Source organism: Podarcis pityusensis (assembly GCF_964106645.2).
Source record: "Podarcis pityusensis genome assembly, chromosome: 6".
Lineage (NCBI taxonomy): Eukaryota > Metazoa > Chordata > Lepidosauria > Squamata > Lacertidae > Podarcis > Podarcis pityusensis.
This window is the reverse complement of record NC_138030.1, coordinates 92,400,026-92,418,813: the sequence shown is the minus strand read 5'-3', so window position 1 is coordinate 92,418,813 and position 18,788 is coordinate 92,400,026. Positions and strand designations below refer to the sequence as shown.

At 46.4% G+C, this 18,788-nt stretch overlaps 1 protein-coding gene across 1 annotated transcript in view; it reads left to right on the top strand.

Moving 5' to 3' along the window:
- LHX4 (LIM homeobox 4) overlaps positions 1 to 17,170 on the top strand; it is a gene marked incomplete at its 5' end in the record, with an annotated part of 79,353 nt that extends 62,183 nt beyond the window's left edge. The window contains 4 exons of the mRNA XM_081012280.1: positions 7,179 to 7,381; positions 10,644 to 10,798; positions 12,290 to 12,461; positions 16,705 to 17,170. Of these exons, the coding sequence (XP_080868406.1) occupies positions 7,179 to 7,381; positions 10,644 to 10,798; positions 12,290 to 12,461; positions 16,705 to 17,099 (925 nt within the window). The 3' untranslated portion in view covers positions 17,100 to 17,170. The remainder of the gene's footprint in view (positions 1 to 7,178; positions 7,382 to 10,643; positions 10,799 to 12,289; positions 12,462 to 16,704) is intronic.
- Between the last annotated feature and the right edge of the window lie 1,618 nt (positions 17,171 to 18,788).

Genomic DNA, 18,788 nt, shown 5'->3' with positions numbered 1-18,788 from the left:
CTTCTCCTTGGGAGTCCTCCGGGCAGCTGTTGCTTGCCCCCCTGGTCTCTGAGCTGCCCCTCCACCCCCAAAAGAGGTTCCCCCTCACATTGCCCCACGGGGGCTTGGGGAGCTTGTGGCCAGGGCTGCTGCAACAAACAGCTGTGCAAGCCTTTGGGAGGCAGAGACGCAAGAGGGCATCAGAGGAGGGAGCAAAGGAAAGAAGGACAGAGGCCAGTGTTGCCCGTGGCACCCCTGACCATCACTGAAGTCACCCCAGGGTGCCATGGCACACTGGTTGAAAACCTCTGCCATGTGCTAACGCCATTCTCCTCCCCGCCTCTAGCTGCGAAAACCCCCAAAGAGAGCAAATGTGCATGCAATCCATTAAAAAGCATATTGATTTGATGTCAGAAAGAGTGTGTTAAGATATGCCTCTAGAATTTGAAGACAATTTTATAAAGTTCGCTTGCAAACATGCCTTGAGTCCTTCTGCATCTGGGATCCATAAACAAACACAAACAAATCTAAGGAATGTATTTATACACAATGACAAACCACATTCAGATTACTGTAGATGTTACATTACTGTAGGAAATTTGGGTGGCGCTCAACATCGGGCACTATTACAATTGCCCATCAGTGTAAACATTTTTGTTTGCCAGGCAGAACAATCTCCTGTCTCCTCCCCCCCCCCCCTTGCTGTTTTGGGGGATCTCTTGACTCTTCCAAGCAGATTTTGGGGGAGGCATTGGGCATAGAGGGGGGAGGAGAGGCTCAGTGTGCTACTGGGAGTCCTTGCACTGGCTTCTGCCAGCACGCAAGGTTAGTTGAATCCGGCCTTGGATAACTTATTCTTCTGAGCAGCAAAATTAGCAATGAGATTATCAGGAGACATTTCTCTCTAAGATCTTATTCTGTAGGGAGAACAGATAACGATCACAGCCTTGACTGCTGCATTGCTTACCATAATTTACTTTTCATAAGATATGATTTAGAGAATTCTCTTTCTCCTTCACCGTTTGAAATAGGCAGTTAGTTAAAGATTATCATCAGCTATGATACATTTTGGAAACACCTCTACCAGGTTCTTACTCTAAGTGATCTTCAAACGACTTTATGCAATAATCCCAGGTCCATTACATCCTTCTGCAGTATCCAAGAAGAAAATGAAATATTTCAGATCAGGGAACAGAGATTTGAAGATCTTTTAGGTAAGCTCTCACTAAAGCTACTGCATTCCTTTTTGAGTGTAGCATTATTTTGGGAAGAGTGATAAAGTCTTGTCAGGAATTGAATTAAACCCACAATTTCTGGGGAAACCCAGGAGCTCTTGTTCAGTTCCACCTGAGAGATTGTAGTATGTTTGAACCATCTCTGCCAGTTAGCTTGCCATCACCTGGGAAAACTGATTTGTGTTTCCATGCTGTTCCTCTTTCATCTGTTAGGATTTTGTTGACACAGTCAAATCTTTGAAGGACTTTATGCCCAGATTGCTGCCATGAAATGTATTTCAAAAATTTGGTAAAAACAAAGAGTTTGCCTCCTATTTAAACTGCCACCTTCTCATTGACACTGCCACTCATTGACAATTTTCATGTTGAAATCTTCAAAATTCCCTGTCACAGGACAAGAGGAACCAGTGCGGCTGGTTCTCCAAAGGACCATCTTGTTTGCGACAGATTTTTCAAAGTGAACTTTTGGATGATTATTTTGACTCAATGGTCAATGTTGCCTTCCCTCTTCTGGCAGTGTCAAGTTAGAACGGATCCTCCTGTCCTGGCAGCTGGGGGACTAGAGGGCCAGAGGAGTATCCTGGCACCATCTTGGATGGAAGGGGGTTGTTCACAGTTTGAGAAAACAAGGGCTTGTTGGCCCCTGAGAAATGGCCCTTGTGACCCAACCGACCTGGAAGTGGCTTCCATGGAACTGAAAGCTGTTGAATATACAGGGTGGAGCTTTGGCCTTCATGAGCCAAGCTGTCACTTCTGTTGGGGCAGATAGGCCCTATTGATACCAGCAAGATGGCACTACTGCCCCTTATGCCCACAAGGTAGGCAATACTCAAGTGAAAAGATTGGAAAACTTTCAGATGAGTTTGAGTTTGGATTTGATATCCCGCTTTATCACTACCCGAAGGAGTCTCAAAGCGGCTAACATTCTCCTCTCCCTTCCTCCCCCACAACAAACACCCTGTGAGGTGAGTGGGGCTGAGAGACTTCAGAGAAGTGTGACTAGCCCAAGGTCACCCAGCAGCTGCATGTGGAGGAGCGGGGAAGCGAACCCGGTTCACCAGATTACGAGCCCACCACTCTTATACCACACTGGCTCTCTATGTGATTGATGGAAGTCAAAAAAATTGTATACTATATAAAAGTATGTTTAATAATTGCTGAAAATGATATGTTAAAAAACTATACACACACACACACAAAAGGTAGGCAATACTCAGGAGCAGTGGGCTTATGGATGATCCACCCTAGGATGAATTTGTACATTATGTTAGTTGTGAAGCACTCCATTAATATTGTTATGAGTTTGTGGGTACCAGACTCTTGATCCCTGGACCCAGCAGACGTTAAAAGTTAAATAAGGCAGGCAGTTTCCTCTTGAGGTGAGCCATTTAGAGGACAAAACGAAGGTGATGAGCCATGAAGAAAGCCAAAGAGAGAGGACTCAGAGTTAGAAGGCAAAGGCAGAGTTTGTAGTAGATATTTTTAGAGCAAGCAGGAGAGAGGGGCAGAGCACGATGTCTGATGTTTGTCTGGATCCAGAGCTGTGCCTATGGGAAAAGCAAAACCCTCTCGGAGTGTTAATGCTGTGAACCCCTCCATCATGGGGTTAGGTTGTACAGTGGTACCTCTAATTACGAACTTAATTTGTTCCGGAGGTCCATTCTTAAGCTGAAACCGTTCTTATCCTGAGGTGTGCTTTCACTAACGAGGCGTCCTGCTGCACACATGCCTCCGGTGTGAAATTTCCGTTCGCCTCCTGGGGCAAAGATCGCAGCCAGGAGCAGCTACTTCTGGCTTAGCGGAGCTCATAACCTGAAGCGTTTGTAACCAGAAGCATTCGTAACCAGAGGTACCACTGTTGTTGTTTAGTCGTGTCTGACTCTTCGTGACCCCATGGACCAGAGCACGCCAGGCACTCCAGTCTTCCACTGCCTCCCGCAGTTTGGTCAAACGCATGCTGGTAGCTTCAAGAACACTGTCCAACCATCTCATCCTCTGTCGTCCCCTTCTCCTTGTGCCCTCAATCTTTCCCAGCATCAGGGTCTTTTCCAGAGATCTTCTCTTCTCATGAGGTGGCCAAAGTATTGGAGCCTCAGCTTCACGATCTGTCCTTCCAGTGAGCACTCAATATATGTGTGCCACTGTATATATGTGTAAATGAACCATATATCATAAAGACACCGCAGTCACACCCTGGGTGAGCACGCATGGAACCCCTGGAAACTCGCACCGCTCAGAGATTGGGGTGGCATGCAACAACAGTTCTCTTCCACCGCCATTCCATGCTGTATACCTGCTTCTGCATTCCTGATTTGTTAGAACCAACAAAGGTCCCCGATTAAAAGAAGAAATACAATGGGTGGAATTCAAATGGGTTGCGCTTTTCCAGTCATTCCAATTGCACAAGCATTTCAGCTGATCAACCAGAATGATCCCGTCTCCTTTATTCTCCCTCCATGCTGTTCCTTCTTTATTTTGGAGGATGCATTTTCCTTTTCGGGGGATGCATTTTCCAGGCCCCTGCTGTCTGCAGCTTACAAAAGTTGACAAAATGCAGCAGTGCCAATGCTGATGATGCTCTCTCGTGTATGAGGCCCCTCCATGCAGAAAACCCTGGGGCAATTGATCCCAGTACCCCTCCCTTGCAAAGCCCCCGGTTCTAAGGATTGGGTGTACAACTGGGGTGGAAGGAACCGATGTCCTGTTTCCAGTTATAAAATCAAGACCAGCATGCTGACTGTAAGGCCGGTGGTGGAAGCTGTTTAAAGAAAAGGCAAAGATGGGAATAGAGGGCAGCAAGGTCAGAAGGAGAAGTAGTATGAATACAAAGAGAGCCCAAATGTCAATGAATGAGGGCTGATCTAAACACCCCAGGTCAATTGTTTTTCATTGTATTGCGAGGAATCCATTCATGCTGCAAAACAATACAATATTATTGTCAGCCAAAAAGGTGGTTATCATGGAGAAGGCCTGGAGATTTATTTACCTCTACTCTCCCATCTTTATGTTGTTATTGTTGTAGGACAGTAGCCTGCAGGTGTGCACAAATTGCAAAAGATAGCGAGTGAATGTTTTTTGCTACTAACCAGAACTCACGTGTCGACGCTTAGAAAAACCGAGAGGTGAATTTCTGCAAGTGGCTTTTATGCTCTTTCCTGCATTTGCAGATTGATTAGCTGCAGTTTAGGTTTGGGAAGGTAGGCCATAAAATCAAGTGGCTGCATGGCTGAACTGTGATGCTATGACTCTGCTTTTCCGGCACTTAAAATAAATGTGGCTCCTTAATGTTGCCTTAATGTGACTTTATGGGTATATGCTGTCCCAGAATATAGGAACACAGTCCCTTTCTCTCTGAGATGCAGAGGACACTGGAAACTGAATGCAAGCTACAAATCAGGCAGACGGGAACACCTGCATTTCTCGGGATGCTCTAACAGAGAAGGGCACTTTAAGGGTTGAACTGCACATTATGTTTTCTGCGGGTGTAGACCTGAGATGTTTTAAGTATACATCTGAAAATAACCAAAAGGAGCAGAAACCCAATAAGCAAAACCCAAAAGGAGCTGTGGGAGCCTTTTTGCAGTCACCTGCTGGCAGGGCCATCTGAAGCATATCTGGAGCCGTGGTGCAAAGAAGAAGAAGAGTTTGGATTTGATATCCCGCTTTATCACTACCCGAAGGAGTCTCAAAGCGGCTAACATTCTCCTTTCCCTTCCTCCCCCACAACAAACACTCTGTGAGGTGAGTGGGGCTGAGAGACTTCAAAGGTGTGTGACTGGCCCAAGGTCACCCAGCAGCTGCATGTGGAGGAGCGGAGACGCGAACCCGGTTCCCCAGATTACGAGTCTACCGCTCTTAACCACTACACCACACTGGCTTTCAAAGCTCCCTCCGGCGCCCCGCCCCCCGCTTCCCAGAGTTTTTTAGGGAGGACAGTGCTGCCGACGGGGCTGGAGGAGGCGGGCAGCGGCTGGAGGGCGGCTCCTCTGGTGGGGAAGAGGCAGAGGCTGGACGTGGCACTTCCTGCCTCAGCTGGCCACTTCGTGCCACGGTGGCCATGGCAGACGGAGGCTCCGGGCGCAGTGCTGCTTTGGCGCAGGCAGCATGGCGGAGGCGGGCGAGGGTGGAAAGCTGATGATGGGAGGCGCTGCGTCCAGCCTCTGCCTCCTCCCTGGTGCCCTCCAGAACTTGGCACCCTGGCGCCCAGCGCCACTAGCCTCTATGGGTAAGACGCCCCTGCTTGCCGGTTGGAGTACAAATCGGCTGGTGGTAAACATTTCAATGCACCGAATGTGTTGCTGTTACTTGCTAGAGCAGTTTGTGCAGCCTCAACTTTCTTGCAACTTTGTGGGAAGAGACCCCACAATTCACAGATGGCATCCTTGAATTCCAAGGGCATAAACATCTACTGCACAGGATTGGGACTCTGCTGATTATGTTCACATTGTCATGCTGGCATGCTGTGGCTGCACTCCCTCCCAAGACTGTTATCTGTCTTGGGCACTGATTCATAGCACAGCTTTTAACACTGCCGTATAGACCATTAGGGCCCCACTCACATGCAGGGGGACAATATCTCACCCAGGATGTGTTTCCTTCCTCCCTTTCCCCTACGCAGCAGGTGTGCTGTGCTCAGTATTATTGGCGCATGCGAGACCCCATCATTCTAAATTAATTCTGTATTCATCATCCCAGCTATAATTTATTTATTTAGCCATAATTAATTTAGACTTAATGTGGATGAAATATGTACTGTCCTCGCGGGGGCAACTGCACGGCCCACATAGGCTTTAGTTAAAAGGACCATTAAGACCAACCCTTCCTGCGATCCATTAGGCCAGTCTCTCTCCAGTGAAGAAGATTAAGCCCTGCTGTGTGAAATGTCATGCATAATTGGGTTGATTGCTGCTTTAAACTCTGCCCCTTCGTCCACATCCCTTTCTCTTCATTTTGAGTACTTCTCTTCTTCAGAAGATCTCTTGGCCTCCCTTGCTCAGAACAGTGACTCACTCCATCCTGGTTTTCTGCCGCAGGCAGAGCTGTGTACATCCCACCCTTAAAATAAAAACTGGTGCCCAGGTAATCCATACTCTGTACGACCAAGAAAAGCTGCATGCATTGTGCCAATCTACATTGCTTTTTTTAACCTAATTTATTCTAGTTTTGCTGGTCCTTGGAAGGGGCAAATACCTATACAGGGCTCTGAAACCCTGCCTTCCACTTCTCAAAAGTGGATATAGGAATGGCTCTGGCTTCTGAGATTTCAGCAGGCATTACCCATACACTCTAGACTAGTTCTCAAGAGCATAGCTGTCAACTTACAGATTTGAAAATAAGGGACCAGCAGCCTCGAAAATAAGGGATCAGCAGCCAAAATAAGGGATTTTCGAACACAGGTATGTTCAACTTCTGAGCCCCTCTGAGCCAAAAGCAGAAAGCCCAGCCAGCAGCCAAACGAAGTCTCAAACAGTGGTTCCCACAGCGCAGCAACCCGGCAAAGGGGATGCAGCAAGGAAAACTACCGTCACCTCTCCACTGGGAAGCGCTGAGCAAAGGCGTTTCCCCCAGGCAATGCGGCCGATTTGATTGGCACAAGGCATGCAAGCTCCACCCCCCCAGTTGTTCTTAGACTCCTTGCTGGGTGAGCAACGCAGCCAAGCATCACAGTTGGAGCCTCCTCCCTGGCCGGCAGGGAGGGAGGGAGAGGAGCTGCTTCCTTTGAAACCCGGGAAATTTAAGGGACATCATCAATAAGGGACAGCAGCGGGACACAGTGCTGGAATAAGGGACTTTCCCGCCAATAAGGGACAGTTGACAGCTATGCTCAAGAGTCGTATGAGCAAAAAATTGTGTTCAGCTGAAATCTTTGCCTAATGCTACTTTCTGTGCTTTTTTTTCTGCACCAAGTACAGTATATATATTGCTCCGGTTATAGGCGTAGTCTTTTTTTGTTCTCCTCTGCAGGCGTTTTGGTACAAAATGTACAGCGTGCCAGCAGGGGATTCCACCCACGCAGGTGGTCAGGAAAGCCCAGGACTTCGTCTATCACCTGCACTGCTTTGCCTGCATCATCTGCAATCGCCAACTGGCCACAGGTGATGAGTTCTACCTCATGGAAGACGGACGCCTGGTGTGCAAGGAAGACTATGAGACGGCCAAGCAGAACGGTAGGGATTCAGCAAACATGCCAGGCGTTCCTCTGTGGCAAGATACAGTTGCTTCTGGACAAACAGACAAGAGAACCTGTGTGAATTAGGAAAAAAATTGGTTCTTTTTCTTTCAGGTTAACATCAGTGGTGGCCAGGGAAGGGGGCAGGTGCAGGAAGGGCAAAGGATATTTCATACCTTGGCAAGGTATGAAAGAAAATTATGTTAACGACAGGAGTCCAGCAGTGGGGGGCAAGCTCCTTATTTTTTTTGGGGGGGGGGCACTTGCTTCTCTTTTCTCCTCTGGCACCACCTAGTGTTAGCATTAAGTACCATATTGTTTGCCGTATAGGACGCACTTTTCCCCCTCCAAAAATGAAGGGAAAATGTGGGGGGGGGGGCAAATGCAGGCTTTCACTGAAGCCTGGAGAGCGAGAGGGGTCGGTGCGCACCGACCCCTCTCCTCTCCAGGCTTCAGGAAGCTATCCACAAGCCTTGGGAGCCCACGGGAGTTTCCGCCGGTCTCCCAAGGCTTGCGGAGAGCTGTCTGCATCCTGAAGCCCAGGGCACGCTGAGTAGCGCGCCCCGGGCTTCGGGCAGATATCCGCAAACCTGGGGAGACCGGCGCGACTTCCCGCCGGGCTCCCTAGGCTTGCGGATAGCAGCCTGTTCTGGGGGCTGGGGTCGGGGGAAGCTCGGGCTTCCCCCGCCCCAGCCCCGCGCCTGGGGGGGAAATAAATTTTTTTCTTTATTCCCCCCCCAAAAAACTAGGTGCGCCCTAAGGGCCGGTGCACCCTATGGGGCGAAAAATATGGTACACGTGAGCAGGAAAGGTAGCAAACCTGTTTATGGGAAATGACAATTGGAATTTGTTTGCAAGGCAGGAACTGAACCCTCTGGGAACCTGGGATCCAATCCTGGCACATGGATACACATACGGGACATCAGTTCTGGCCAGCCTCATTTGCAAGTGTGCCGTGAATGGAAGTGAGACCAAATGCCAGTACCACTCTAGGGTGTACATCTGCAGATCCCTGTACCGTGGGGTGGCTTGCCTGAGCTGGGGAATGGAGAGTCATGCCATGACCGGTGGGCTCTCCTGTTCTTCTCCAATCGTGTCACCCCTCCTGCTGCCTTGGGCCACTTGATGTTGTTGCCCAAACGTTGCAGGCTGGCTCCTTCTGCTGTGCAAGGTCTGGAGCAAAGCACTGCTGCGTTCCAGCTCAAAACTCCATACTCCAGACACAAAGCCTGGCCTTGTTTCTTGGGGAGATTTCTATGTCTCAGGAAAGGAGGAGTGCCTTGGATGAACAGTGCTAAGAGACAGCAAGGACATGGCCAGGTGGCAGCTAAGCCTGGAAGCCGAACTTTGCAGTTTGTAGCTTTCCCATTTGAATGATGTACCTGCTTCCCTTGGATTTCAAGGGCTGTCCTACCGAAACCATGTCTTCTTCATATTCTCGAGATTTAATGTACCTCACCAAATCTCCTTCTGAAGTTCTGTGCACACAAAACTTCTTTTTCCTTATCGCACGAAGAGTTGCAATAGATGGGCATATTACCAAGCGAACACACATCCTACTGGAATGGACAGTATTACCTGAAAAAACACAGGTGCAGGGAACTGGGAAAAGGCAGCCAGAACCTGCCCATTTCACTAGGCATGAACAACGGCCTGGCTCTGTCCTGCCACCCTAGGATTTCCACCTCTTTTCCAGCACATTGTTTTCTCTCTTGCTGTTAGCCTCCCCAGCCTGAATCTCTTTGCATAACATCATCCTTGGCACATCCTCAGCTTTGGCAAAATGGCTGTGCCAGGGTACATGGAAGCACGGAGCAGGGGCAGGTCTTGAGCATCTAATTGTTCAGTTCCTCCCGCAAGCTCCCGGAACTGGGCCAAATATTTGGTCGTCCCCCCCAATGTATCTCCAAAAAGAATCTTATATTCCCAGGGGATTGATGAGCAACGGAGGGATGCATGCCATCTATTTTCTGTTTAAGATGCTCTGCATGGAGGAACATCAAGAGCCAAAAGCAACCCCCCCCCCCAGGCTCGGCTCTGCTTGAGGCAACAGAGTTGTATCTTACACAGCAGCTTAATCTGGCCCTTAACCCAAAGAGTCTCCCATTTTTCATCCCGAGGTCTAAAATGCCAATATTTACTGTAGGTGAAAAACCCAGAATTGGGGGTGGGTTGAGGCAAGCGAGACAGAAAGAGGCTATAGATCACCAAACACTAATGAATCCACAGAGACTGCCAAACAGTGCCTGACTGAAATTAAAACTGAACTGGTCTTTAATGGATTTCATGTTGACAAGCCCTGACTTCTCATTAATTAAGGACTCTATTTTGACCTAATCAATTTAGCTAGGGTGATGCAATGCCTATTTGTGCTAAGGGGATTGGTTTGGGGGGCAGGGCTAAGAGATCAGAGATTGAATATTGCTCAATTTCTATTATTGACTCAGCGTTATCGATGGCTACAGTGTCATAAAGTTTTGCAGCCCAAGGAGCTGCAAAGAGAGGAGGAATTCCAAGGCGTGGACCAAACAGGATGGCTAAACTGTCTATATATGAAGGAAGGGGAGATGTGTTTCTATAGCAATACGTTTTGTTATCAGAGTACGTAGGAAATGCTGTGGAGCATTTTTGGCTTTGGCAGTTATGCTTCTTCCAGAACATGCACTCTGTCCTTCAAGAAAAGAAAAAAGCTACTGTTAGAATGGCTGCTATATTGTGAGAGTTCAGAAATAAAAACAGGCACTTTTTACCCATTTCAGCCTGGCAACTTCAACCAGAGAGTATCCTCACACTAGCATTTTTATTGCTGATCTGATGATAGAGGCTGTTGCTGCTCTCCTTGAAATTCATAGGCAATTATCTGAGACTAAATCAGATTTGGGAGTCTGTTTATACATTTGTTTTAACTGCAGAAAACTGCACGTGCTACTGCTTGCAGAACCAACTGACAGTGAGATCCATGATTTCCAGTTGAAGTGTTACTTAATTATAGAATCAAAAGCATGAGACAGATGATAACAAACAAGGTCTGGGTTCTCTTATTTGTGTGCTTTTGCAAGCTGTGCAATCAAATGGCTCTAAATTGCCATTCAATAGCGTCAACCTACTGTTAAAAGGACAGTGCAGGCTGGTTTTGCCTTGTTCTCATTCCTGAGACAGCTTCCACTTTCAAAACTCACGGCACACATATACCTATATTCTGCCTAAGCTTCCATTTCATGCTCTGTGTGCCAAAATAAAAGGAAACTGTTCTGTTACAGACGATTCAGAAGCTGGAGCTAAGAGGCCTCGAACCACCATCACAGCCAAACAGTTGGAAACATTAAAAAATGCCTATAAAAACTCCCCCAAACCAGCGAGGCATGTGCGGGAGCAGCTGTCTTCTGAAACTGGATTGGACATGCGGGTTGTACAGGTGAGCCAAATGGCACAATGCAGATACTGTCCTCAACTAAGTAATTGATTGATCTACAGCATTAATTACTTGCCATTAATGACTTGCCAGGTGGCATTAGCTGAGCTCATGCAGGAGAAATTTGTGTGTGCAAGAAGGAGGCAGCGGAAGTCCCTTTACCTGTGGGTTAAAATTCCACGATCCTGCACTTCATGGGGTTGATAAAGCATATCTGGAGGCTGCTATGGACCTCAGATGCAGGAACAGAATGAAAGGAATGTATAGAATTTGAGGGCTTTTATAAAGATCTGTTGAGGAAGAAGGAGTATCACCTTTTACTAACACTCTCCTCTTTTTCACCTGGTCACGTTCAGAGAAGGCGCAGAAAGCAGCACCAGTTCAAACATTTGCAGAGGTAGCTTTGGGTGTGACATTAATTGCAAGGCCAGTGAATCCTCCAATGGTTTGACACAACAATAAACCCTCTTAGATCTTTAGGGATGTCAAAAGCAGCTCCAAGGCTTTCCTAGAGTGTGCTCCCGTGTTAACTCTCACTCATCCTCCAAGGGAAAGATTTTCATACTAACCGTATCAACTGAACGTGTGTAAGGCTTGTATTGTCACAGAGCTCCTCTTCAAGTAAACTAGGAGTTGCCTCTATTTGTGCCACACTGCACTGTGGATCGTCTGGTTTGGCAGGAATGTTATTTATCTATTAAATTTATTTTATGCCCTTCAAGAATCACAACACAAAAGCACAAAAGTACAGAGTAATACACAGAAACAATAACCCCAGATATGAATCTGCCTTGGGAATTTTTTGGGGGGGGGGAGTTGCTACAATGTCATTAATAATGGCAATAATTTACATTGGGGAACTATTTTATCTTTTTACTCTTTTTTTGCAAACCACCTGGAGGTTTTATTACAAAAGAAAAACAACTGTATATAAACTTGTGAAATAAATATTATCCCAATGCAGATATTATTTTTGGAATGCAGAAACTGAAGCTGAGAAAGTCACATAATCGAGGCTATAACAGAGGGAAGAAAACAGATGCACGGCCACTTCCAGCTATGCTGCAAGAAGCTAGGCTTCTCTCCCTCCAGCAGCCATTGCACCTGACTGCAGCATAATGGAGAGATCAGCTAACTCTTCTGAAATTTTCCACCTATTGGTCACCACACCAGACGACCATGGAACTAAGAACTTGTGTCTGAGTTTGCTTGCTTCTTCCTCCCTCTTACACCATTTTCATTTTGTTCGTCCTGTCCATCTTTCTGTAGTTAGTATGCAACTCTGGGAGCTTTTTCTTTGGCTTTAGGGTAGAAGTGCTACAAATAACAAAATAAATCGACGTATCTAAGGCAGAATTAGGGCTTGAATTCAGATACAGGAGATCAAATTGCTGCTCTCTGTCCACTGAACCACACTAGAGTTCTCTGCTTGGATGGACTCTCAAGCCACCACCAATGCTTGTCTTTTTCCTCCTTTATCTTCTACGGCTCCAGGTCTGGTTTCAAAACAGAAGAGCCAAAGAGAAACGTCTGAAGAAAGATGCTGGGCGTCACCGCTGGGGCCAGTTCTACAAGAGCGTTAAGCGGAATCGAGGAGGCAGCAAACATGAAAAAGAGAGCTCTGCAGAGGACTGTGGGGTTAGTGATAGTGAGCTGAGCTTCAGAGGTAGGCATGGGGGAGAGCAGAGACTGGGGAAAGGCTTAGGGCTATCGTCCACAGGACAACACAAACTTGCTCTACAAGGCAGATTGAGCTATAGGCTCATATGCTTGTGCTTGAAGTTGCCCTTGCTCAGGGATGGAGAACTTTTTTCAGACTGAGGGCAACCTTCTGCGTGCTGATGATGGGCAGGGCAAGAGAAAAAAGCAAGCCATAGGGCAGCGGTTCTCAACCTGTGGGTCCCCAGATGGACTACAACTCCCATCATCCCCAAGCTCTGGCCTTGCTAGCTAGGGGTGATGGGAGTTGTAGTTCAACAACATCTGGGAACCCACAGGTTGAGAAAGGCTGCCATAGGGTTTCTCTACATATAAACGCTTCCATCCGTTTACGTAAGAGGCATTATTGATTTCAAGGACAGTATATACCCAGACAAAATTGCCTGGGGGAAGCACAGAGCAGAGCCAACGCGAGTCCTGGAGGACTGCAGTCAGACACCAGTCCTGAGGTTCCCCACACTTGTTTTAGTCTATGTTGGCTACAAAAGCAGTGGCATGAAGGAGGCTTGGGATTTCCCCTCTTCGATGTAGAATCTCCCATAGAGAAGCATTGCACACTGGCCACCCAAAGGAATGGGTTGTGTGGGAGGTATGCCTATCTAGGCATATGCCCCAGTCCAAATGCAACATTCTACATGCAGCGGAGAGGGCAGCAAATCCAACCTTTGCTTTCTTGCCCTCACTGTGTGCAAGCTGCCCAATTCAAACGGCAAACTGAACCTCTGAATTGTTTGTTATAATGAAGTTCTCCGATGGAAGTTGAATTTGCTGTTTGTTTTTGTGACAATTCCCTCACCCCCCCCACCCAAAACAACCAGTTTGCTATATGCATAGTCTTTGACTGACTGGAGAATGGCTGGGTATTTCCAATTTGGGTGAGTAAACTTGGAGCCTCTGGTATCACCATTGGATTTTTAGTATCAAACAGATATAAAGTCCAGTACCTAGAGAGAATTATTAGTGGGAGTTGCAAGGCAGAGAAGGCCCTACATGTGGCAGTGGGACCTGCAAAATGGCGCCGTGTGGAGTGCTCCTGTTCAGGATTGAATGGGCGGCATGTGACTCTCCCACCCCAAACATTTCTGTGCTGATAATCCCATGAGATAACACTTCTCATTGGCTTTTCACAGGGATTCTTCTCAATTTAAAAACACCTGTGTTCTTAACAGGATTCAAAATCATTAGCCAGAACAGGTTGGAAACAAAACATGCTTCCCTCTCTTAAGAATGCACAAACATTTGCTCAGAAGGCAACTGTTTGGAAAGCTAATTTACAGCCTCCTCATAAGCTAAATTCCATAGGCATTTCGATTGTACAGATTGTAAATTTATTATACATTTGAGTTTTCTTGTATGCTGCTTAAGTGTCCTCCCCCTAAAATTAAGCTGTTTAGAAATGGACTTAAATAAATAAAATAAGTTATTGAGTTGCTCCAGTCCACAGTTTAAAATCCTGCCAAGCAGCAGTTGGGTGGTATAGTGGAGGACTGAATCAGTGCTTCACTGCAAAACTGCAGTCTTGAAATGGCTCTGCCCATTCAACCCCAAACTTTTGGATCAGTGAGGAAACTGCCTGCACAGTCCATTTAGAAACCTACTTTTGCACTTGTAGGGCCCTGAGCTAGGCTGAGGGTATGTTGAGAATTGCAGTCTGAATTACCTGCTTCAAACGTGTTTAAGGTATTTAAGGCTAAAGATGATTTTTTTTAAATATAAAAAATAACCATCAACAACAAGAAATGTACCGTATTTTGCGCTCCATAGGACGCTCCGGCCCATAGGGCGCACCTAGTTTTTTGGGGGGGAAATAAAGAAAAATATTTTTATTTCCCGCCCAGGTGCGGGGCTGGAAGAACTAGGTCGGGGAACAGCGGGAAGGTGCGCTCTGCCTCCCCGCTGTCCCCCGAGCTTGTGGGGCTGGCGATGGGGAGAAGTGCGCTGATCCCGGAACGGCAGGCAGCTCTGCGCAACCCTCGGAGCCGGTCTCCCGAGGGTTGCGCAGAGCTTCCTGAAGCCTGGAGAGCGAGAGGGGTCAGTGCGCACCGACCCCTCTCGCTCTCCAGGCTTCAGCGAAAGCCTGCATTCGCCCCATAGGACGCACACACATTTCCCCTTCATTTTTGGAGGGGAAAATGTGCGTCCAATGGTGCGAAAAATACGGTAACCAATAATAAAAAGAGGAAAAAAGAAGAGCCAGACCAACATACCAAGTAACACATATTTTTACCCTCTTATTATAAAAGCGTTTCCATACTGCCATTATCATAAAATCCAAGGGTGGTATACAACAATAATTCATAAAAGCACCATTCAAACCATACAGTTAGTAATTAAAGAGGCAGGCTAATCCTAATGATAAATAAGTAGCAGCTGCAAAGGCCTGTTGGCATTAAAAGGGCTTGAAAGTCAACAAGGAGGCTTGCTGTTTCATCTCTACTGGGAAAGTGTTCCACAGCATGAGACTGACTAAATGCCTCAGGTCTCTTAAACGTAACAAACAGCACTTTTCCAGATGATCTCAGTGATTGGGCCAGGATATAAGAGTCCTGAAGATATCAGGGACCCAAGTTGCTTTGTGCATTGCCATGAGAATCTGGAACCTTGCCCGAAAGCATTTGAAGACTGAAATCTTATACTGTTACCTGGGAGTAAACCACAATGAATTGATTGGGACTTATTTCTTGGTACACACAAATTGAACTTTGCTGTATAAAATCTGGCAGAATAAAGAGCTATTCACAGATGTGCAACTCCATATAAACTTGATTGCCTTTACTAAAAGCCAGATCCAATTTAATTAAACCTTCTCCCTGTTTTAAGGTTTGGAATTTTTCCTTCCTTTTAAATGTGTAGAAAGGTGTCTCTGTGTGCGCACGGAATGGCCTTCAGCTGGCATTAATGGGACTTCACCTTCCTCTTCCTCCCTGCAAATCTCCTCCAGAGGGTTGGGGACCCTTTGGAATAGATCTGGAAGTGTGCATTTCCCATAAGTCTGCTTGTGAAACGATAGATACCACTGAAAGTTTTGTGTGGTGTTCTGTGTGCATTTTTTATGTGGTGCTGTGCACCCTCATTAAAACAGAGATGCCACAAGATGGGCACCACTGTTTTAATTTCATCAGTTGTGGCTGATGAAAAGGTAGAAACTTAGAAACAAGCACCAGCTGATAAACTAAGCCCCTGTAAGTCCCACTGATGACAATGTCGGGGTGTGTGTGTGTTTAGCCTAGGCTTAACTCTGCCACTGAAATAAACTGGACTTAAGCACTTTATGTTTGGCTGACTAATGCCCTTAAATACACAAAGATATGTGTTGAATCAGCAAGTGACAGAAATAAGTTGATGAGTGATTAACCAAGTAGTCAAATAATAATGAGATGTGAGAAAGAAATGGTGGTTTAAAAATAAGTCAAAATAGTAAATGTATTTTTTTAAAAACAACAACGACCATTTCCCACACAGGTACAATAGGGCTTTTCTGTTACAGTTTGGCTTTTGATACCAGTATAGACCTTTCAATGACACTGATGAATTTTGCAATGTAAATATCTCTGAGAATTTCAGAACTACTGTTTGTCAGAGCATTTAAAACATGTCAGTCTTTCATCACCTGCACTGCTTTGGTTAGTCTTTTCCAGAAGTGGGCACTGGAGCATGTATGAAGCTTCTCAGTCTTTGGATTGGCAGAACTTCATAACTGCCACAAGAAGAAGAAAGGGAAATCAGTTAATGTAGGTCTACAGCCAGTTGGGATGGGGTTGATCCTGTTTCAGCGGTGGAAAAGATACTTAAGCCATGATGCGGCAGAAGTGTGCTTGAATAAGCCCTAAAAATAAGGTCACAAAAGTTACTAGCCTGTGGCAACATTTACTAGTCTGCTAGGTGCTGAAGAGGAGACAGTTTTGCCCTGCCGGTGGGTTTCTATGCTATCCCATGGAAAGTCCCTCCCCTGCCAGGCTAGTAACTTTTTTACAATTCTCTGTCGCCTACAGCTACCAGACAGGTGGTTAGATACAAGGCTAGCTTAAATCCATGGGCATCAATGGACTTAAGAACGGTTGGCTGTCTTGGATAGGACTGCAGTTGGATAGATTACCAGTGTTCTTTCTTCCTTTTCATGGCAAATGTATGCAGTGACCCTTATTATTACTGCTGCACTTAAAATGCTGTTTTCCTTGCTTTGTTTACAGAAGACCAAATCCTCTCGGAGCTTGGCCACAACAACAGAATTTATAACAATGCTGGTGAGGTGGCTAGTGGACAGCTAATGAACGGTACTTTCTCAATGGATGGGACTGGACAATCGTATCAGGACTTGAGGGATGGAAGCCCCTACGGAATCCCACAGTCTCCCGCTTCCATATCATCCCTTCCATCACACACTCCGTTGCTAAATGGCCTGGATTACACAATGGACAATAATTTAGGAATAATGGCACATGGAGGGCAGGGGGTGAGTCAGACACTCAGAGCTATGGCTGGAGGCCCAACCTCTGATATTTCTACTGGAAGCAGCGTTGGTTATCCAGACTTTCCAACAAGCCCTGCCTCTTGGCTTGATGAAATGGATCATCCTCCTTTTTAAAATTTTGCGCTCCCGTCAATTTTGCCATATCCCCACTTGCTCTCTGGGGCCTGAAAGCATACTATAAACAAACGAACACCCACTGAGGGACGGCAATCAGACTTCAAGGATCACAGGCGTGCCATTCCGAGAACATTTCCATTATTTTAGAATGGGAATCCACTATTTGTTTCCTGTAGAGCTGAAAGAAAACATGGTATTAAGATATATATTTGCTTTCTGTCTGAAAGAGTGGGACATAGGAGGCACTGCTCCTGAACAGAGCACATTGGTGTGTATAGTATTTGTATGACTTTAGGGGTGCCAGCTGTAGTAAATAAGAGTTTATTGACTCTTTCCATAGAGCTCTGCTGTTGAGTGCAACACTAGCACATGTTGAAATGACTAAACATTTTGGCCTTTGGCAGCTCCACATCAGCTCTCATGTGGCACGGCCCCTGTCCTCATTTGCTCACCTCTAGCCAACCAATGGAAATGCAATATTGCTAAATCCAGACTTGACTGCTGAAGGGATGGAAAGTTATTGGGAGATTGCAATTCCCCCCTTCCCCGCCCCTTCTGTATTTCCTTCCTCCCCCAGTCCTGCAGCTTCACATTTACTTGGCTGTTTCGGTATATCTTTGCCTTATGCAGGATAAATGGTGGGGCAGCCACAGGTGGTTTTACTTCCTACCTACATTGCAGCCTTTCAGCATTTGCAGTTTGCAGCATCACAGGGGATGTTGCTGCCTTTTCCTCTCTTTTCCCAGCCTCTGTACCAACTGGCAAGGCACAGTACCCAAAACAAGGCAGATACAATTTTATCTCCTACATGTCAAACCCTTCCCAGCCACCAAGACAGGCCTGTCCTGTTTTTGGCTAGGGGAGAGGAGGTACCATTGTGATCAATTGGACAACATGCTGCAGAGGAGCTGAGAGGAAAAAACTGATTTTGCATAGGCTAGAAAAACCTACACCACAGGTGGGTCACGGGGCGATTACAGCAGTTATTTTCTTGACTTGCTGGGATCACTGGTTATAACCACTGCAAGAGCAGTACCTTTTACCTTGGGACACTTTCCCTTTCATGAAAAGAACAACAACAAAATATCTCTCCACAATGCACAATTTTACTGGGCTTGTAGTCCCCATCAACTATGTGAGCATGCAAGGGTCCAGCATGGGCAAAAAGTCCGCTGTAGGCCTTTAATTCCACTACTCCAAGGCTGCAATCTGCATACAAGTCAAGCACAAGGCATATTTCGTCTGATCAGAAATGAAAAAAAGGAGTCTTAGTTTATAGGAAATTGGATTACAAAGAATTTGACAATGCCTATAATCTAGTGCAAAGTCCTATGATGTCTCATTATTTCAGTACATGTTATAATATGGCACCATGCTAAATGACACATTTTTATTGCCATTGCTATGCTGCTACCGGTTTTCGAGGAGACAAACCTTTAGAAGATTTAAAGCTGTTCAGAATTCACCCGCCAAAGAAAGCTTCATGGCAGGGGTAGGAAACCTGTGGCCCTCCACCTATGGTGTTTATCAGCCCCAGCCAGAAGAGCCAGTGGCTAGGAATGGGAGCTCTCCAACAACCATCTCTGGAGTGCATGGGATCCCCTCCCCCCCGCTTTCTAGGGTGGGAAGACTATGAAAAGACCGAGAAAGAAAAATAACATGACAATCATATGGTGGAAGACATTA